Source organism: Strigops habroptila, chromosome 1, assembly GCF_004027225.2.
Source record: "Strigops habroptila isolate Jane chromosome 1, bStrHab1.2.pri, whole genome shotgun sequence".
NCBI lineage: Eukaryota > Metazoa > Chordata > Aves > Psittaciformes > Psittacidae > Strigops > Strigops habroptila.
The window spans coordinates 43,321,446-43,342,316 of NC_044277.2; the positions used below are offsets into that span (position 1 = coordinate 43,321,446).

Consider the following 20,871-nt stretch of genomic DNA (forward strand, 5'->3'; position numbering starts at 1 on the left):
GGGGAGAAAAATATTCCTGAAGGCTACAGTTTCACAATGGGTTGGTTTCTATTTCTTCCCTTCACAGGGGCCAGAGGGGAGGTTGAGTGCAGCCTCCTCATGTGGAACATATACTTTTTCTCCCCGTTGCCATGGCAACTGAGCTGCTGGCTGGCCTGGCTCCAAAAGGTGCTCAATGACACCCAGCACTGGGGCCATCAAGCGAGAGGATGGGAAAGAGGGAGGGGGAGAGAGGCGGCATCCCTATTTGAATGTGTCATGGCCAGTGTTTTCAGCTGGTGAAAACTAAAAATATAAGCCATAAACAGGCCACAGGTCATCCGCATCTGTCAGACTAAACACTGATCTCCAGTAATTTGGTTTTGAGGATTGCAAATATTGCAGTACAGGTTGATGACTATGTATTTAGAAACTGTAACATGTATACCCAGTATACTCATTAAGATAAGTGGCTTGCTCTACCTCAGACTTGTCCTTTTTGTAATACTGGCCCCATGCAGTAATAAACAACATGAATTTCATCACCTCCGGGTCTTTATTCTATTTCTGTCATGGTCTCAAAATCATGCTGCACTGGCATGAGCCAGGAAAAAAAAATTGCTTACAGCTGCAAGAACTTGCAGGAAAATGAGCTCTTTCAAAATAATGAGCTATTAACCCATGGCTCTGCTGCAGAGGCATTGCAGTCGTGTCAGCCACTGGTATGTCAATAAATAACATGGCAAATTAGAAGTGGATGTAAATTTGTTTCTGTAGATAATTCTTCTTTGATATAAACTGGAACAAGTCTGAGTAACTGGATGAAAACACAGTTGTGCTGAATTTGGCTTGTCAGAAAGGAAAGCAGAGGTCCTTAATTTAGGTTCTCTCCCTACTTAGCACTATTCACATGCTCATTATTTGGGTCAGAATTGAGCTTGATCAATTGTTTGCCAAAGATATTTCCAGAGCAAGTAAAATCATTTCAGGAGAGGAGGAAAGAAAGGCAGACTTACGGATCAAAGGCCGCTAGCAAGAAGTTGAGCAGTAAGCTGATGGATTGCTCCACATTGATCTGGTGGGTCGTCGGCATCCGTTTGTTGAGCTGATAGAAGATAGTTGAAATCACAGCCTCCAGGCGAGCCACGTTCAGTTCGATGTTGGGGTCCAGGTTGTTCAGTGCATTTTCCCTCAAGGCTTCTATCACATTCCAGATGTCCACAAGATGCACTAGGGGACAGCACAGAAAGAGTTAGTGAGGTAAGTGTTCCTGAAAGCTCCTGCAACAAAAAGTCACCTCATCCCACAGGATGACGGGGAATAACACAATCATGCAGGACACGCTTCGTGAATAATTGAACTAATGAGTGTATTTTCTATCACTGAAAATTGAACTTGGTGGAGGAATGAGCAAATAAAATTCAAGTCCATTAATAAGCAAACAATATGTTTATATTATTAGTTGTAATGAGTACAACTTCAGCTGGGAAATCACTCCTAACTGTAAAAAGTATTCAAGTAAAAATCTGTATTTTACGGAAATCACTGGAAGGTAAACATATGCTAATAGTTTTTCTGAACCATGCCTCTATGAATCCCCATTCAGAAATTACTCTTAGATATTAATTTGCATAGCAGATGGGCTTTTCAGAAGCTCCTATGAATACTAAGTGCTTATCACATACTGACATTTTGAGAATTCTTTTCAGCAATTTGTATGGAAGCAAAATATTTTACAGAAACAGAATTGTAATTGAGTCAGGGTAGACAAGCCACATTTAAACAAAGAACATGTAATGAAATGATCCCAATAATATTTTGTGTCTTCTAAATATATTTGCCAAACCATGTGTTAAGTCTCTCTTTGTCAAAGTCCTGGTCTAAGCTGAATTTTATGGGGGCTGTTTTTACCTACAAGCGGAGCTTAAAGAACAATCTCTGCTCACCCTTCCTATTGTACCCAAACAAAAATCTTGTTTGCATAGCTCTGTTATTGTGGCAGTATGATCAGCTTGCTGCAGGTTGGCATTTCCAGAAGTGGTGGACCATGCCAAAGACAAAAACAACCTACAGACATTCGAAATTCAGATTTAGTTCAAACCTGAACTCAAAGAATCATCCCTTTTAATCTTAAGTATTACCTACTGTCCTACTAAACTGTCAATAAGAAACTAAGGTTTCAGGGTGCAATTCTCTTTTTTTACCAAGAGAAACTACTGTATAGCTCTTATTACATAGCATGGTGGCACGTCTTATGACATATCAAGAGCCATCTGTATGTGGAAGGAGATGCATAGAGAAATTTAGTTCTAATCCTCATCATTATATTTTCACTTGCTTGGTTTGCAGGTGCTGTCTCAAACTGCAATGTGACATGATGGTCTGATGGCAGAGAAATGTAAACTGATACTAGATAGATAACGAAACGATATAGTTGTTTTACTTAGTCTGGAATTTTTCCCTATGAACTGGGTTTCCTTTCTTCTACTTCAGGAAAAAAATAACCTCGAACTCCCTGCTACCACATGCATACCTAGGAGGAGGATACATCATACAGATGAGAGGCAACAGGAGAATACAACCTCTCTGAACTCTTCCTTTTTGTCTCCTAGTTGGCAGAAGGGCACCTTCCCAGAAAAAAAAGAAACCTGGCATAGATCTCAGATCCTTTTAATGTAGTAATTACCATTCACATTCAGTCAGTTTTCACTGTCAAGTTGCCACAAGGGTAATCTGGGTAAATGGGAGATGAACGAATAACTGACCCTTTCTGGGCAGCTTCTTCAAATGGCTCAGAGGACAGACTAGGCAGAGAATGGAAGAAACCAGCAGAATGAAGGTCACTGTCTGGTCCAGGACAGAAGGGTTAGTGAGTATTTCCCACCATTGTAAGGGAGCCAAGGAAGAAATACAGAGCAAGATGCCAGAAGACGCAGCAACAGGCTGGAACGTGTGCATGTATTTTGTGGCCTTACTAGCAGGGGAAGGGCTGGCAGAAACCAGAATGTTAAGCATAACGTCTCCATCAAGGTCTAGCTGTCACTGGCCATGAGGGCTGTCTCTGGCAAGTCAGACCAAGCAGGTGAAGGAGAAGGTGCTTCCACTAGCGGTTTCACCAGGCTGGCTTCTGGGTGTGAGGGTATGTGCACAAACTGTTGAACCTGAACTGCAGCTAAGATAAGAACATGAGAAATTACCAGGCATAACAAATAGCAAAAAGGGAGTAATGCATTAGTGGATGGCTAACCTCAACTCGCGGCTACACTAACAAGATAGACCCCTGAAAAATAGCACAAACGGGGGTACTAGCTGACTGAGCCAAAAATTACTAGGGCGACCCTATCATAAATACAGAATAAGGCCATGAAATCAGCAACATTAGAGCTAGTGGGAAAAGAATGAACAGGGACAAGCTCCTTGTTTTGACCGTATGTGTTTACTTCTGCAGCTGTGTGGAACTGTGATGGCTTCCCTAGTACTGACAAAAGGACATCCAGGGAGGATGAACCAGACATCCAGATTCCCTAACAGTGAGAACTTCACGCAGCAATTTAGCTTTAATTGTGTCAGCCTAGTAGTGGAAAACTCTTGAATAAAACAGCATGTAGGAAAAACAGCTGGCACAATGAATGAGGCTGAAATAGGGATTGGTGTCTTTATTCTTCACATGATCCAGTACTGACACTATTTGGCTGCCAGAGTTTCATGCTTTTTTCTTTTCCTACTGATATTATATTTTTCATCACATAGTCATATCCAGAGTTAGTTTTGATGGTGGTTCTGAGAAAGGAAATATCCACAGGCTAGCAGATGTGGGACTAATAATGTCACTACACTAACACATCTGAGAGAAAAATACTGGGTTTAGTGTTACTTCTAACCTGAACGCCTCGCAAGCTATCCTGATATTCACTGGTATGTCAGAAAGGTAGGGCAGAAGACTAAGAAAATGACTTACCGGAAATTACACAGCAGTAATAGTATCCCACTCACTATAAAATATCGGTCTCAATGAACTGCTGTTCATTTGTGCTATAATAATTTTACTTGGCCTTTTTTTTTCTTCCCCAGAAACACCTGAAACTGAATAAACAACAATCCTACTGCACTATTTTATTTTGCATTTTATTCACAAATTACTACAGAGGCTGGAAAGTAATACTTCCTGGAGGAAGAAATGGGAGGCAAACAAGAGCTGGACTGTTAACAAGATCTACTAATCTTGAAAATATCAGCTGAAATGTCTAGCTCAAAATCACAAGCAGAGTTTGTTCGACTGCCATTCAGAGGACTGAAGTCCCTGGCCTTCACTCAAGTCTGTTATTATGGACAACAAGAATTCACCCACCTAAATTTAAATGTCAAAAATGAGGTGTCTACTGTCAGCTGGTGATCAAGGCGCCCTCTAATGTCAGTGAAAGAAAAAGGCACCATAAACCAGCTGTTTGGAGACAGGTGGGATGAACAGTGCTCTGAAGGTGCCAGTATTTCTTCATGACTACAGACAAAGCCTAAAGCGACAAGTTTACAGGAGACATGTAACCTCAGAGCTGGTAAAGTTAACAGAGATGAATCCCACACCTTGCTCTTTAAACATTAAGAAAAGATGTCTTTTGTGTTCTGACTACTACATGGCCTGGAATAATTCAGGGTTTATTTAAAATATGAATAATAAATACTTTAATCTGTATGAACAGCTACCAGATCCTGTCACAGTCACAGACTCTTACACTGCATCACTTAACCTTGTGCAGATTACATCTGGATGTAGTGCCCTACCGATCACCTCAAATTTATTTTTTTTTTAAAGTTTACTCATATAGTAAGCAAACTCTTACATATATATTACACTGCTAAGTCAACCTATCTACATTGGGAAAAGGCTGAGTAAAACACAGCCCTCTGCAAGTTCCACTCTTTTCATTTGTACCTCTTAGAAATTTATGCCTACAGCTAATATGATATCTGTACTCTTTTCAATGTAGTAACAGAACATCATCCTTGCAAACTGTGTAAGTTTACATCCCCATCATTTTAATTTTCATCCTCTCTGCTCCCCATTTTCTATAATACATGCTATGTCCACTTATTTATTTATCCATCCCTGAGATTGTCTCAATCTCACTGAAGAAAGCGTATCTCCTTACTTTGTTTGCACAGGTGGTGCAGTAAAGCCTGAGTCTGATTTCTACGTGCTATGATAAGAAGAGTTTGCAGTGTAACAAACTAGCTTTCAGATACAGGGGAGCTTTTGCCTAAAATCTCCCTTAGATTCCCCCAGCAAAGTAAAACTGCAGTAGTTTGTTTTTAACTTCTCATTGCTGTTGGAGCTTTTGTTGTCTTATCCACATTTCCCTCTGAAAAGGGAATATCCCTCAGCATGAGAAAGATGTCCTTTCTGAAACAGATCTGTAAAACTGTAGAAATCTGTCTGTTGTTTCTTCAGCATCAGATGATGACTAGGCTGCAGGAGTCCCAGCCACTTGTATTTAGCACCTGTAAGCTATAAGGCAATCCAAGATCATGCAGCCTAGCCAGTCTTCACAGATCCTTTGGAAAGGCCTTACACTCTGTGACCAGCACAGCCATTCAGGTGTAGAAGATCTCCCTCATTTACCTGATGTCTGAAAAAAATTGTAGATTATTTCCACAAGCAATTGCTAAACTATATATTTCCCTTTAGATTTTGTTAAGTGATTTCTAAAGTCACAGCTAAGTTAACATCTGCATTATTAGATCTTCTATGGCAAACACTGTCTGCTAATTTAACTTTTATGAGATTCAGTAATATTTAAAGACTGTCACAGAGGGTTTCATATGTGAACACGTTCTGTAACAGACAGACAGTGATTAGTGAATGTAAATAAAGTTCAGTAGCTGGATAGAAGTGGGACAACGCAGATAAGCAGTATTACAGATGGCTGCCATTCACTCCACAGCAATTGTTACCCAAAAATGCACACTTTGAAGAGACCCTGGCTGAACTGCAGAGAATTAAGACCAACGCATGAAAATATACTCCAAATAACAAATGTTATTTCCTTCAGTGGACTCCTTCAGCTGTTAAAACAACATTTGGAGAGTGCCTGTTGCCAGCACATTGTAACTGAATTGATCAGTCTCTTTCTGCAGGATGTAAGGGTGAATGAAAGATGGTTGGCTCAGTTTGAAAGGAGTTTTGTATTTTCCTACACTAAAAAAGTTTTTAGACACTCTTGAAGTTTACATCCTGCCCTTCTGCCTTCACTTGTGTTCAGAACATCTTCTCCTATTGCCTTTTACTACTTCGATGATGAAAGAGTACTTAGCAGTTACGGTGCAGAATTCCATCACCTACAACTCGATCAACAGGCTAACTTGTGGAAGAGGTGTACTCTGGATACATTTGGAGAGCATAGAAATTAGGACAAAATTATGTTGCTTACTGCAAATGCATATGTCAATTTTATTGATCCTGATCCTCCTTGTTTTCTTCAAGCACTTTTTAGAGTCTTCATTAGCAAGAAACCAGTGTATTTTTCATTTGTTGTAACTTGAATTTGCTTGCAACTGGTATTTTTCTGTTTGGTAGATAACAGTATCTTAATAGCCAAAACATGAGAGAAGAGACGGTCTACACTTTTTCTTTTTCAGCTAAAAGCAAAGAAATTAAAATTTATTTATGCAGTGAAAAATGAAATCTTCTTTCCATCATGCAATTTGATTAGAATGATGGGAAGGCTGTGAGATAAAGATAATCTTGGATATATCACTAATCTCAAAGGAGGCAGATTACTTCAAACATCACTTGTCAAGAAATGATGCTGCCCTAAGCAAGCACAAAAAAGAAAACTGTAGTGGAAATATATCTTCTAAGTAGTAAAAAAAAGTAATGAAATAATTAAACCCAGTGTGTGTGCTTTAGCTTTCTCACCATGCAAAAAATCCTCATTTTTTCTACTGTATTTTTTGTATTCCACCTGAACCATGAACTTTACAGTATTATCATTCCATTTATCACTAAATGAACATGGAAGAAGAGATTACATTTAATCAAACAAGAGAAGTGACTAAATTAGGTCCTTAATAATCAATTCAAATTTACTTAACATACAGTAGTCTAACTAAATCTAGGTTAAATATGCCCAATTGATAGGACAGAATTCTTCTTTCATAGATTTTCCTCTGTTGGTAAGTACAGGAAAAACTTTTAAAGAAGTATTATGCTAATTTTAAATTATTTCCAAAATTTTAGTGTACATTTCATTAAGATTTTAGTCCAGCAAGGCTCTTAGAAGCATGCTTGAGTTTAAACATACTAGTACTGTCATTTGAAATCAATGGCACTTAAATGTACGTCAGGTATTTCAGGTGGATTTCATTAAAAGGGAAAGATTTATGCTTCCTTGTCCAACAATCCTAAAAATACTATAAAATACATTAGACGATTCTTCTTTTTTGATTAGAATCTATGAACCCATCACAAATCAGGGTATTGGAGCCATTTGTCATCGTCATTGCTATGAAGCCCTGGGAAGTTACTCATACTTTCTGTTTGGCTCCCTCTCTCTGCTGCCAGGCAGGTAACAGAGGACTGAGTGAGGTGTGTTTTCCCTCTAAACTACGCCTGTTTGTGGCCAAGCTGCCCCTCAAATCAGTCAGCTACAGCATGATCACCAGAAGCTTAATCTGCAATTCCCACCAATATGCAGATCAATGTGCTAGCTGTGATGGCTTGCAGTCTTCTACACTGTCTGGCTGCCAAATCACATGAAAAAGAAAATGTACCAAGCTGTTGCTTCTTCTCAGGGCTAAAATGAGGTACCCAGCTCTTTGGCTGGGTACATCTGGTGACAGCTGTCACCCTACATGGCCTGGCACGCTCAGGCTACTCATTGCCCAGATATCTCTGTACCTGGAAATACCCTGTATGTTCCTATTCCTGCTCCCGTGTCTCTCAGGCTCCTCATCGACCTCTCTTCCTGACCTCTGCTGCCAGAGTTCATACAGCCCAGTGCGTAGCTGGGCACTCACTAGGCAGCCAGTCCAGTGGTTCGTTGGGCCACTTCTGAATGCTCTGCAGGCCATCAGCAGCTCTTGGGATGGTCGCCACTGTTTTCCAAAAGCAAGACTGATGGACTTCCAGCTTGTCAGCGCATATTTGAATGTGTTACTGTCAAAATGTATTTCATTGCACCGTCTTGCTATTTCACTTGATTTCTAGGTTTTGTAGATGCAGTGATTGGTGAGTAAATACTGCACGCTCACAGAACAAATTAACAAAGTACTCAGAATATTTACTGCCATGTTATTTGATTGCAAAATGCTTTGATTTTTAAATATGTGTATATTAGACCTATACAATAGTATGAGAAGTTGTAAGAGGATGAGTAACCACAGACAACATTCACTTCTTTGCAAAAATCAGTCCTGCTGGTAAGCTTCGTCTTCAGGATGAAGGCCCCTGCAACAAGTAGGAAGGTCTGGAGCAAGAGAGACAACCTCAGTAGAAGAAGATCTAATTAGATGATGTTGAAGCAGACTGGCATAATCAAATCCATAGGACCTGATGGGAAATGCACCCACAAGTGCTGAGGGGGATGGCTGATGTCAATGTGAGGCCACTCAATTGTCTTTGAAAGGTTGTGGCAACTGGGGGAGGTTCTTGAGGGCTGTGAGAAAGCCACTACTGCTTTTATTTCCAAGAAGAGCAAGAAGACGGCGAGGCAAAACCTCACCTCAGTCTCTGGAAAGGACTTCACATTTCCAAGCACATTAAGGACAAGAAAGTGACTGATAGCAGTCAGCATGGATTTATAACAGAAGAATCATGCTTGACCAACCTCTACGCCTTTCACAGTGAAGGGAAGGGGGGAACAAGGGACAGTAGAGAATGTTATTTATTCTGACTTTAGCAAGGCTTTCAACACTGTGTCCACCAATATCCTCACTGGCAAACTAGTAAGTATGGGCTGCATAAGCGAACAGTGAGCTGTACTGAAAACTGGCTGAACGATGAGCTGAAAATCTTGTGATCAGTGGCATTAAACACAGTTGGAGGCCACTCACTAGAGATATAGCCCCAGGCTTCATACTGGGGCCATAACTGTTTAACACCTTCATCAATGACCTGGATGATGGGACAGAGTGTACCCTCGGCAAGTCTGCAGGTGATACAAAACTGGGGAGGGTGCCTGATACACCCAAGGACTGCCATTCAGAACGAACTCAACAGGCTGGAGAAAGACACAAACAGGAACTTCATGAAGTGCAACAAATGGAAATATAAAGTCCTGAACATAGAAAGGCATTACTCCATGTACCAGCACAGGCTGGGCGCCAACCAGCAATACGCCTTTGCAGCAAAGGCAGCCAACACCCTCCTGGGCTACAATGGATGGTGCATTGCCAGCAGATGGAGGGAGGTGATCCTACATCTCTGCTCAGCACTAGTGACACATCTGGAGCGCTGGGTCCAAAGTCCTGCAAAGGGCCACAAAGATGATGAAGGGACAGAAGCAACTGTCGTATGGGGATAGGCTGAGAGAGCTGGGACTGTTCAGCCTACAGGAGGGAAGGCTCAGGAGGACTTTTTAAGGGTGTATAAACATCTGATGCAAGACAGTAAAGAGTTGCAGTGCCAGGCTATTCTCAGGGAAAGGATAACGAAAAGAGAAGGAAATGGGCACTAATTAAAATACAAGAAAGCATTTAAATATAATAAAATAAAAAATAAAATTCCCTGTGAGGGTTGTCAAACACTGTGACAGGTTGCCCACAGGCTGTGGAGTCTCCATCCTAGAAGATACTCAAACCCAAACTGGACACAGCCCTGAGCAATCTGCTCTAGCTGACCCTGCTCTCTCTGGAGATCCCCGCTGACGTCTGATATTGTGATTCTGTGATGTCCTTGTCTAATCACGAACTTATACTGCAAAACCATAGAATAACTCTTACTGGAGATGGAGCAGTGTTGCCCACTGATTTTTCTCTAAAGCCGCTGTACTCCAAGCCCCTTTTCTGATACATGCAGTAAACAAAAAACCACAGAGCTTGCCCTGAGGCCTCCTGAATGCTTGGGAAGGAGTCCTCCACATCCTCAAGAGGTTTTGTGTGAGGTGTACAGAGGGCATTCATGACACTCTGTGTACTCAGACATGCCCTCAAGCTTTCCCTTGCATGCTGACGTATCTCAAAAAAAGGTCATGATTCCATTTAGTTCCCTGTTTTGTGGCCATGTGCTCTCCCTGCAACTAGACTTTTATTTCCTGTAACTCTGCTCACGTGATAACCACCACTGGCAGTGCTAATGGATGTGACTAGTTGTGATGGCTGCGTCTGACCCAAAGTGGATTTTGGGGAGACAGGTAACAACACAACAGCCAAGGGCTGATGTGAGCAACATGCCCCCCCAACCATAGTGCTGGTCAAGGGCCAACTCAAGACAAGTTTGGAAGAAACTAACTTCTGTAGTTGGTATGCAACTACAACTATGAGTCAATGTCTCACTCTCTAACTAGTGGACAGCCCAGATCCCACTGAGGTCTCCTGCATGGCAGCAGGTTGCATGCCAGCATCTCCCCATGAATAGGGACGCCTCTCAAGGTTACTCCTCGAGGTTGAAAGATTCCTTGCTGCAACAGATTCTTGGTAAGTGATTAATAGCACACTACACTTTGAAATCTTAGCTAAGTGATATAAAGGATTGATTGTGCACATAAACCACTGACCAAGTCAGGGACTAAGTCTGGATCCACCCGCACCTAAACTCTCCTCTAAGGAGGAGTTTAGAATGCAAAGGGGTCCTTTCTGATCCTCATGACTCAACAGGAGGGTCTCCCTGACAGTTTTGTCTGACCTGTCCTCTATGCAGCAAATAATCAAGTGTACCTTGCCATCGAATCTTGTTAAATCACTGTTGCATTTACTATCAAACTGTTAAATCATTGTTTTATATCAATAAATGTTTTACTACTTCTCTCTTAAGAGTGAAGTGTGTCACTCCATCCATGACACCTGTCAGCTGCATGCATTCCTCCTCCTTACCTCTTTGCCTGTGCTGTGAGCGTGCAGACGTGTGGTACATACCAGCTCAGCAGGAAGGTGGAGTAAGGCTATCCACTTCTACCTGCCCACCCCAATGGTGTAGACCCAGCGTGAGGAGGACTGCCTGGTTAAGGAACTAGACATTCAGACCAGCCAATACAAACATCTTTCTTCTGAACTACTGTCCACGTGGAGTAAGTTTGGACTCACTGAATCAATGCAGATCACCTCTCCATGTGATACAACATGGGACAAGCGATGTATTAGTCATTAGGAGATGGGTTCTGTGTGCACGTGCTGGCCAGCTGCACACTGCATGCACAGGAGACATTTCTGAGTGGCTGCCAAGCCTGGCTGCTGTGTGTCTGGAAATCTGAAGGACATGATGTGTACAACTGAGGCACTGAGAAGTTTTAAAGGTTCTCCTGTCCACATACCTGGGCTTGCATCCTTGTATCCCCACTTACTGTTCTTCCCAGAAAGAAAAATGAGTTATTCTAAAACCCTCCAAGATTCCACAGCACATTAAACAAATGCAGCCTTTTGGAAGTGTCTGTCAACTTGGGCAAGTGCTGCTAATGAGGAATAGCCATTAGGCTAACAATACACCAAAATGTGGTCTTTTTACTCTTAATATGGTACCTGACAAACCCACCAAGGTGTAAGAGTATGTGAAGATCTCCAGTAAAATTCTTCTCTTTTATATTAACTTAATTTATAATAAAACTTCCTTCACCCCCTGCTGTCAATTCCAGCCTATTTTGTCTCACCTATATGCAACTGCAGCCTGGAGGGCTCTCTGTGGGTGGCAGAAGAGGCCATTAGACTCCCCAAGGAGCAGCACTAATGACAGTCGATTCTGCAAACGGGAGCAGTGGGCAACGCATCCTGAGTGCTGGGCTGGAAAACTGCTGCAGCTACTTGTCACCCAGATGCTGCGAAAGTGATTCCTTTTTTAGAAACGCTTTGAATGAAGTATGACATAAATAAAATAAAATAATAAAAAAATCTAACTCTAAGCCTCTTAATATTTTGATGACAACCAGGAAAGACCACTCAATTAAAACTCTGCACTGCTGCTAAGAAGTCACATAGCTTACATTCATTGATTATACATAATTTTCTTGTTTTAAGAGTTAAACATATCTGTGAATTAAAGACCAATGTGTAAATTGCAGACCTGGCTGGTATAGCCAGAAACTTGATAATTTCACCCCCCAAAAGACAATGGTATTCCTAGATTATGCATCTCTATTCTTGCTATCTCACCTTAATATTATTTTAATGAGAAAGGCTTTATTGGAGGCATTGTATGATCAGGTCTCAGTCTGTCTTAATAGTCAAATGGGATTTGCAAGTCTCTGCTTAAAATTAGCCAAAGAATTCACAGGGACATGAAGTAACAAAACTTGGTCACTAAATATGTATGACACACAAAAGCTTCCTCATTTCTTTTATAATAAGATAAAATTGCCTTACATTTCAGTTCATATTTCAGTTAGTAAAATTACAGCATTTCAAGTTTTTAATGAAATATAACTCTTCTGTACTATACTACAGCAAGCCATATATTAGGAAAAAGCTTCTGCACTGCCAAAAGGTGGCAAAAACCACCCCCAATGCTGTCAGTGTCACCCCCACAGGTGATAATGTGCCTGAAACTGATTTTCAAAAGAAACTTAACAGATAAGTAGAAACTTAATTATGGAGACTTTCAAAAATGTTTCTACAGAAAATCAAAGCCACGTCCCAGCCCTCCTAGTTAGGAAATTAAACTAGAAGTTCACAAATGACTGAACGTATGAGAAGAAAACTGTAATTCTAAAACCTGGGACAACTCAGATTGTGTGAAAGAACCCAAGACAAACCAGCTTTTTAGGAAACAGGTGGGACACAGTGCGCAAGCCTTCTGGTAGTCACAGTCCTGACCACAGGATGGCACTACTGGGTATATTTTAGCAAATGCAGCACACATTTGCTATAACATTTTAACTCTCTACTGGCAGTATGTCAAGAGAGCTAACACAAATCAAAGGCTGTGCATCCCCAATGCTGTCTCCAGAAAATGGCCTTGGCTGCGTATTTAGTTGAATCAAGACTATGTGCTTGGAAATTTGGCAGTGTGGATGTCCTATACAGGCAATCACATTGTAATAGGCAAAAGATGCCAAACCCGTAGGCTGGAAAGGGCAGAATATCTTCATGTTGAATGTTCTTATTATAGTGATAAAATCTCCTCCAGAAGTATGTTTCTTCAAATGCCAAGTTTAACTAATACTACATCTTTCTCTCTTAAATAACTTCATTTTTTTCCTCTTTGATACAACTGCTACCAGCTCCCTCTATCCCATCTAAAAAACTCTCCATGCCACAAGAAAGACTACAGCTTGCTTTGGCACTGTTACCAGCAAAATGCAAGTGTAAAGTGAAAGTAAATTGGGTTATTTATATTTTCATTAATATTGAAGCAGTATCTGTTACCAGCTCTAAGAATACAAGGTATTATCCGAAATCTCATACTAACTGCTGTTTTCTTTAAAAAATAGCTTGTGATGACAAGAGAATACATGATTTAACAGTTCTTTCTAACAATTTCTTTCCTCATGGCTATAGAAAACAAGTCAAGATTACATTGTCAACCTTTACAGTTCAGTCACATCACAAAGGTCAGTGGAAAAGAATGAGAAGCTGTTATACATTTAGAACTGCTTGAGGACAAAAACCCTGCTTGGCCCATCTCCTGGTTTTCAGAGTTTGACCCGTGTTTATTTTGTCTTCTGTACTTTTTTTTTTTAAATCATTCAGGGCTGGCAAGACTGTAAACAGCAACACAAGGTACAGAATACTAATGAAACATAAATTGTGTTTCCTTGAATAGAAACGATGTAATACTTTACATATATACATATTAAGCTGATCATTATTCTATTAATTTAAATAATTTCTTACACAATGTGGACTGAATCTGGCCCATAACGTTTTCATCTACTAAAAATACAGAAATACGGAAGCTGAACTTAATGCTTGAGTAAACTGCCTGATACCAGAATTGCATTTTTCACCCCCAGGAGAGAATAGCCATACTAAAAAGTGAGCGCATATGCTTCTCTCTTCTGAAGAGTTTGGGTCAATCCAGAGGGTTTGCGGGACAAAATCCCAATATCAACCTCTGCTGCTGAGAGAGAGAGCATTGCTATGAAGTAGTACCTTCATGTGACATGCAGGACTTTGGTGAAAAAGCTTCTTATGCCTGAAGTCCTAAGGACAGTTCAGAATCTAGTCTTATTTAACCTTTTGCTTAATAGAGGTGCTAATTATTTCCATAGGTTCAAGCTTTCATAGGTATTTAAGCACCTATAGCACTTGAAAACAAAAGGATTTATTTGCCAAAAAATCTTTTGGAATCTGAGACAAGGAGAGATGGGGCCTGGTATCTGGAAGATCCACTTTTATTGTTATCAAACTCATCTGAGTAGACAATATCTCATTTAGAGAAGCTGTAGAGAATCAGAGTCACAGAATAGTTTGGGTTGGAAGGGACCTTCAAAGGTCATCTAGTCCACCTCTTGTGCTATGAGCAGGCTATATGACTGAACTCAGGCTTTGTGTTCACACAATTTTTCCACATTTGCCCTCCTGCCATTACTCATATTCAAAGCAATGTCCTCTGCAGGAGCCGTCCTGTGCTCCAGTTCCCCCACTGATTCACTCAGTCACCAGGACTCCCACAGCAGGAGGCAACTGCAGTGGCTCCACTGCAGCAATTTGCACTATCATGCACTAAAACTTCACATCTCTTAAGGAAACAGGTATGAGGAACAGGCCAAGAAAAAGAGAAAAGCTCTGGCTGATACAAACATAGATTAAAAATCAGCAACAATAAGAAAGGAAACAAGACTGCAGGATGTGAAATGACAGATAAATGGGATTTAGGTGAAGTCCTGCACATCTATCCTTCCTCCTCTGTGTGCCACAAGCTTTTTAATGATGTTGTCAGGGCCCCTAGATGGAGTAAGAGTCTCAAAGTACACGGCCATTTATCTGTCATACTTTATTTTACACATGCAATCCTTAAAGATAGCCTGCAAATATCACACAAAGTAAAGGCAAAATACAGATGAATGAAATGTGGAAAATTAGACTGGAGGAAGATCAGCACCTTTGCAAGAGATGCAGTATGATACTGGTGTTGGCTTAATTTAACAGAAATTGAGTTCGACCTCCTCAAACAATATACACCGACAGACTGATTCATTCCTTCCTTCGTGTCACAGTAATGTCAGTGAGTTCAACAGAGTTACTTTCACTTTACTTTCTGTCAGGAAAGGAGACATACATCTATCCATCCACATGGACCAAAGAAAAGGCTGAGCATACAGAGAACTTCTCCTGGAATTAGCCCATAGTTTGCTCAGTAAAGGGCCAAAGACTGCTTGCAAATACCCTGTTAGAAATCCATTGCTGCGAACAACAATATCGCAGATATAATTCAGTCTGAATTCAGGCTAGGAATGCCTTGATTCAGCACAAAGAAAACTGCCTCTGTAAAGCCATTGTGTATCGCAAACATAATGCCAGGAAGCTGAATGTTCATTGTGCAGAATCCCAGAACTGTATTTGTAACAATGCACACTGAGGACATTATATTGTGCAGCCTCTTCACACTGATAAAAGCAGGAAATTATTTTTATGGCCAACATCTTCTGTTCGCACAATTTGTCCTAGCATACCAGATATATGCTTTATGAAATCTTCCACTAAGACTTACAGAAAATCATCCTAGGTGCAGCTGGCAGATAAAAATATGAGATCTTGGTTAAGCTATAGCTTCTCCTTGAATATTCTTGGTGTTATGAAGCTGATCTATATTGTTACAAGTACACAAACTGACTTTTGATGTAACTCTGAAAACAAATTAACATGGAAAAAACCATTCTCTAGGAATTACGAAAGGAGAGAATTATAGTAAAAATGATGTCAGGTCCCACAATCTGACTTTGCTTCCATGACTATTTGCTGTCTTCATCCTGAAGAAGCCCATTATTGTTGAAGAACATTCACCACAGACAGCCAGTGTCCCTGCTGACTTCACAGCAGGTTAACTTGCGAAAAATACTGGAGACAGAGGCTGAAAGGGAACAAGGAAGGGCTGGAGACAGATCAAACTGTCTATGTGAGACTGTGACGGAGATCACTGTTTAGACAGGAAGATGGTGCAGACTGTGCAGTTAAGGTGCAGGAGAGCTGTGTAGTCCCTACTTATTCTCCAGAGCTGAATGACAACGTAAAAATGAGGACAGGTTAAAAAACCCTCAGCAAAACACCCAACTCAGCAGGTGCAATGGAGAAGGACTCTTTGAATGCAATACTATAACACACAGATAGTGCAAGATGCTGGAGCTTATCTTCTCAAGACAGTTTTTATGTCCATCTGCAAGGACATAAAAACTGTCCTTTGCTCCACAGAAAACATGTGTGGACTGAGCCCATGTACGACTCCTCAAGACTTACTGCTTTGAGTCCAGAATAGAGAGGCAGAGCTGGTTCAAGATGATGGACTGAAGCTCTTTAAGGACAAAGGACCATGATCATCAAACTCACTGCTACTCCAAGGTTTGACTTCCTATGTTTTTTCTCTTTTTCACATAAATATGTTGTCATATGGCAAAACCCTAAGAGAATGACCAACATGTGACAGGCATTAAGTCACAGTGCTTAATGCACTCTAGCATGTTACAAAGGCGCTCACATGACATCAGGATAGGCCCAGAAAAATACCCAAACGGGACACACCAGAACAGCCCAGGGGAAGGGAACAAAGACTCAAATGTAAGATAGGGTTTGCATGAAGGTGCTTGGAGCTAAGAGAAAAACAGGAAAAGAGAGAACTGCCAAGAGAATAAGGTCTGCAGAGAAGTCAGAGATAAAGCAAATACCACAGATAATGACATGAAGAGATAGGGAAATTATGAAGGAGACTTAAAAACCCAGTACAGTTTGAGGGGAAAAACAAGAGGGTGAAGGAAGAAAAAGCTCTCACATGAAGAAGCAGCATCCCTCAGAAGGTACAGTGATCCCGTGATTGCCACAAGATCAGCTTGTTTCCATGACATTGTATGGCTACATATATTTTGCAAGTTTTAGTCTGCCTAGAAAAGTCCTAAGCTAATAATTTATTCTCTCTTGTTTGAATTGTTGATTAGGAGCACCAGTGTGAAATAGGATGCAGAAACTTTCTAGATAGTAACTAATCCACAGCCTGCCAGACAAAGGTGACTGACACCTGTTACTAGTAGCAGATGTTCAGAGACATCAGTGGGGAACAGAACAGACTGTCCAACCTTAAACCTGCATCAGGAAAGCCATCGGAAATAGCACACTAAATGGCAGTTTTCACCAAGTTCAGGAAGTCAGTAAGAAGAGATTTTCAGCTATGATCCAATTACAAAAGCTGTCTGCAACAAGGCACGGCTGAGCCACCTGTGTAGCAGAGGGCAGCATGTGGGTATACTTGGGATGTGGCCTACTCTGTCAACTTGTGACTCAAAGGGAACCCTTTTCCTCTGTAAAGGACAAAATAATAGTAGCTGACAATCCTCTGAAATTCAGTTTTTAACAGAAGCTACTTGGAATCATGGCTATATTTGAAAATTCAATCTCCAAGCAAATGAAAATGTGAGAGTTTAAGATACATATCCTTGCTTGGTTCACTCTTTTTGACATTAAAATGAATTGCAAATACCCACTGATAGTTCTTGTATCAACCTTCACAAGACAGACTTGCAGAGGTAGCCTTTAAGAGCAAATACTCAGGGACACCTGTGATACCATAACCCTTTTACATAATAATAGTAACACTTGGTGCCAACATTGAAGAAAAGGCTGAAGAGCAGTCCCTCAATGAACATGCCAAATATACAGGTTACATGTCAGCTCTCTAACAGCCATTAAGATCTGTCAAGTACATTAATAAACTTTTACGGTTAAAAGGAAAAGAAAATCAGAACCCATTTTCAGGATATTGTGCTGTGAGTGAACACTTACAGACTAAAATCCTTATGAAGGATTTGTCTGCAGGGAATATGCTAAATCAAGCCCTTTTGAACTTTTGATTAAATAATTGATGCAGAATGTATAATATATGCATCCTTTCCCCATAGTTGCCTGGAAACCCATATGGAACAGTACTAGCATTTCCAGGAGCATTTAGTCTCTTAAGTCGCTGGTAAAGACAAAGGAACAAAAAAGTTTTTTAAATCATTAACTCATCTTTCTTTCCATTATTCAAGTACTGCAGGATACCAGAATTAGTAACTTACACAATGGTATCCTGACTCTTGTAATACACAGTGCTTTTCTCTTTTTTTAAAGATGTATCTCTTCGAGCCATGTGAATAATGTAATTTGCCGTAAGCGAACTGTAAGACTCAGCTTCCGTTAAAACAGAAAACACAGAACACAACTAATATTTCCAGCCTCTATCTTTAGGTAATAATAATAATAATAATAATAAGCAGATCACAGAATAAACAAGACAGTCAACAGAAAAGAATAAAAATAAGAACTCTAAATGGTGGGGGCTTTTTTCCCCAAACTATAGGATTTTTAAGCAAATCAAATCTCACAGAAGACTGATCACTGAGGGTTTAGAAGAATGAGAATGCCACGATCACGAATTCAAGAGGCAGATTGTTTCAAATTGCAGCCAAGCAAACCTTTTGCACTTCTCAAGTAGGCAACATTGCTTGTCATTCAGTTTGATTGCTCTGTGACCCAGCCTGAATCTATCTTGTGCTTTATTGCTTCCAAGTTGGGATGAAAAACATGATAAAAACCAACAAAGAGAACAGAGCACCAACCATGGAACCTATAGAGATGAAAGATTGCATTATTTAATCTAAGTGCTTCTGTGATCATCATAATTTGGTGGCTCTGTTTCTGATGGCCATCCTGAGAAAAAAAGAATGAGGGACAAGCACAAAACTGCACAGGCTACACAGTCCTTGAGATATAAGAGGCAGAATATTGATAATGAATGCCTTCTGCCACGGCAAGGATCTTCATGGAATTCCACCACTGAGCATTTCTTGTGCACTCCATGTCACTTGAAAGAAAATAAATATTCACTGAGTCAGAGAAAGAATGCCTTTATACTATGGTGGCAAGAGGTCCCATTTAAGTAAAGAGAAGCAGTTGTCACTTCCTAAATAGATTAACATATAAAGATGAAAGATTTGGTGGTTAAGAGTCAACAGGACAGACTGGAACACTTCTGAACATCCTCTAGCTTTGGGTTTAGAGAACTTTTTGGATATGAAGAATCAGCGCAGATTTTGTCATGCAGAAGAGAAAGTTGAACCTGGATCTCCTGTTGAATTCCTCATCCACTGGATAACACAAAGGTCACAGCAGCATTTCCAGTGTGGAATCAAGACTTTCACATCCTTTCCTTTTACTCCAAGTACCAGACACTGTGTCTTTTCATTTTGTGGGGAATGGCATGTTGAATGGGATGGGATAAAAAGGTATTTGAAGTGTCAGTGCAGTAAAGGAGAAAAACTAACCCCAAACCCAAAGCCTAGTAATTGTATTTAGGTTTAATCAAACAAGTTTTAAAAAGTGCTTGCCATCTTGATGGAGGCCAGTAGCTCACACAGGCTGATCTCATCATTTGATACCTCAATTGTCAGCTTCTAGAACAAAACCAGTTTCAGCAGCTTGCTGCACCATTACAGGAGGTATAAGCATACAGATGGAAAAAAGCTTTAAGCGAGGCATCTAAATATAATATGTTTACAATAACTGTCATTCATTTTCAGTGGGAAATTCTTATATTTCAGGAGGGTGAGAAATTATTCTAACTTAAAACAAATGTAAAAAAGCAGATGAGATCAGGGGCCACCCAAAAGCATGTATGGAAATTAAGCTGACATGCCTACATGCCTCAGCTGTGACTTCTTAAGCATAGAGGAGGTAGGAGGAAGAGCAGGGTGGAGGTGGAGGAGACTGCCTTAGACATTCACAAGGGTCTCCACTGCAGTCATGGCAGCTGCCTTTGTGGAAACAGCTGTACTAAAACTTGGATAAGACAATGCAAAAAAACCCCCAAACCAATAACAAAAAAACCCCAGAACAACAAAAAGCCCCCCAGTCACACAGAAGAATACCGAAGGGAGAAACAAAGACACTGAAACCCCAAGGTGCTGGGATTAAACTGCCACAGAAACAAGCTCCCTTTTTTTCTGCATTAATTAAACTACACATTACTATCACCAGCATGGCTTTAGATTCAAGCTTTCAACTGCCAATGATTTATTCTGATCTAGGGAAATCAGCAAAATCTGCTTTTGCAGCCAAAGTCATAGAATAATTTCACAACACATTCAGGAAAGTTCATCAAGGACAGCAGTAGTTTTCCAGCTGTACAGTTCTGTACTAGTGAGTGATGTTTAATGGTATAATGGTTTTGATTACGATATGTTGTTATGTTCTACTCCTGCTGCCACCATAGCCCAGAGGGAATTTGCATGTGAACATAGTATTTCATCTCAGCTTCTTAACAAATTCACTGAAATGAAATAATAAAGTAAACCAACTGCACAATGATCACTGGGGATAACTACGAATTGTGCTTCTGGGTGGTTTCTGAATACTGGTGAATTTTGAGGGATATGTTTAACTGCTGTCATTGGTCCTTCATTCCTTGTTTTGGGGAAAGCCTATTTACATTTCCATGTCTGAATCCTATGGATAAATCGACCTTGTTAAGATGGCATTTTCTTAGTGGCACAGGTAAGGTTAGCTGAGTGGGAATCTGTATGGTAAGAACGTATACTGGGTGCTCCAGAACCCACTCTGATGCACTGT

The 20,871-nt window shown here is 40.5% G+C and overlaps 1 protein-coding gene across 17 annotated transcripts in view; it reads right to left on the reverse strand.

Annotated features, from left to right (window-relative positions):
• The window catches only part of DTNA (dystrobrevin alpha), a 228,091-nt gene that overhangs the window by 69,694 nt on the left and 137,526 nt on the right, over window positions 1-20,871 (reverse strand). For all 17 annotated transcript variants that reach the window (XR_003990953.1, XM_030482832.1, XM_030482849.1 and 14 more), the window contains one exon: window positions 996-1,209. Coding sequence is in view for 16 of the 17 variants with exons in the window: in XM_030482832.1 (XP_030338692.1) it covers window positions 996-1,209 (214 nt within the window). In the remaining variant the exon portion in view is untranslated. The remainder of the gene's footprint in view (window positions 1-995; window positions 1,210-20,871) is intronic.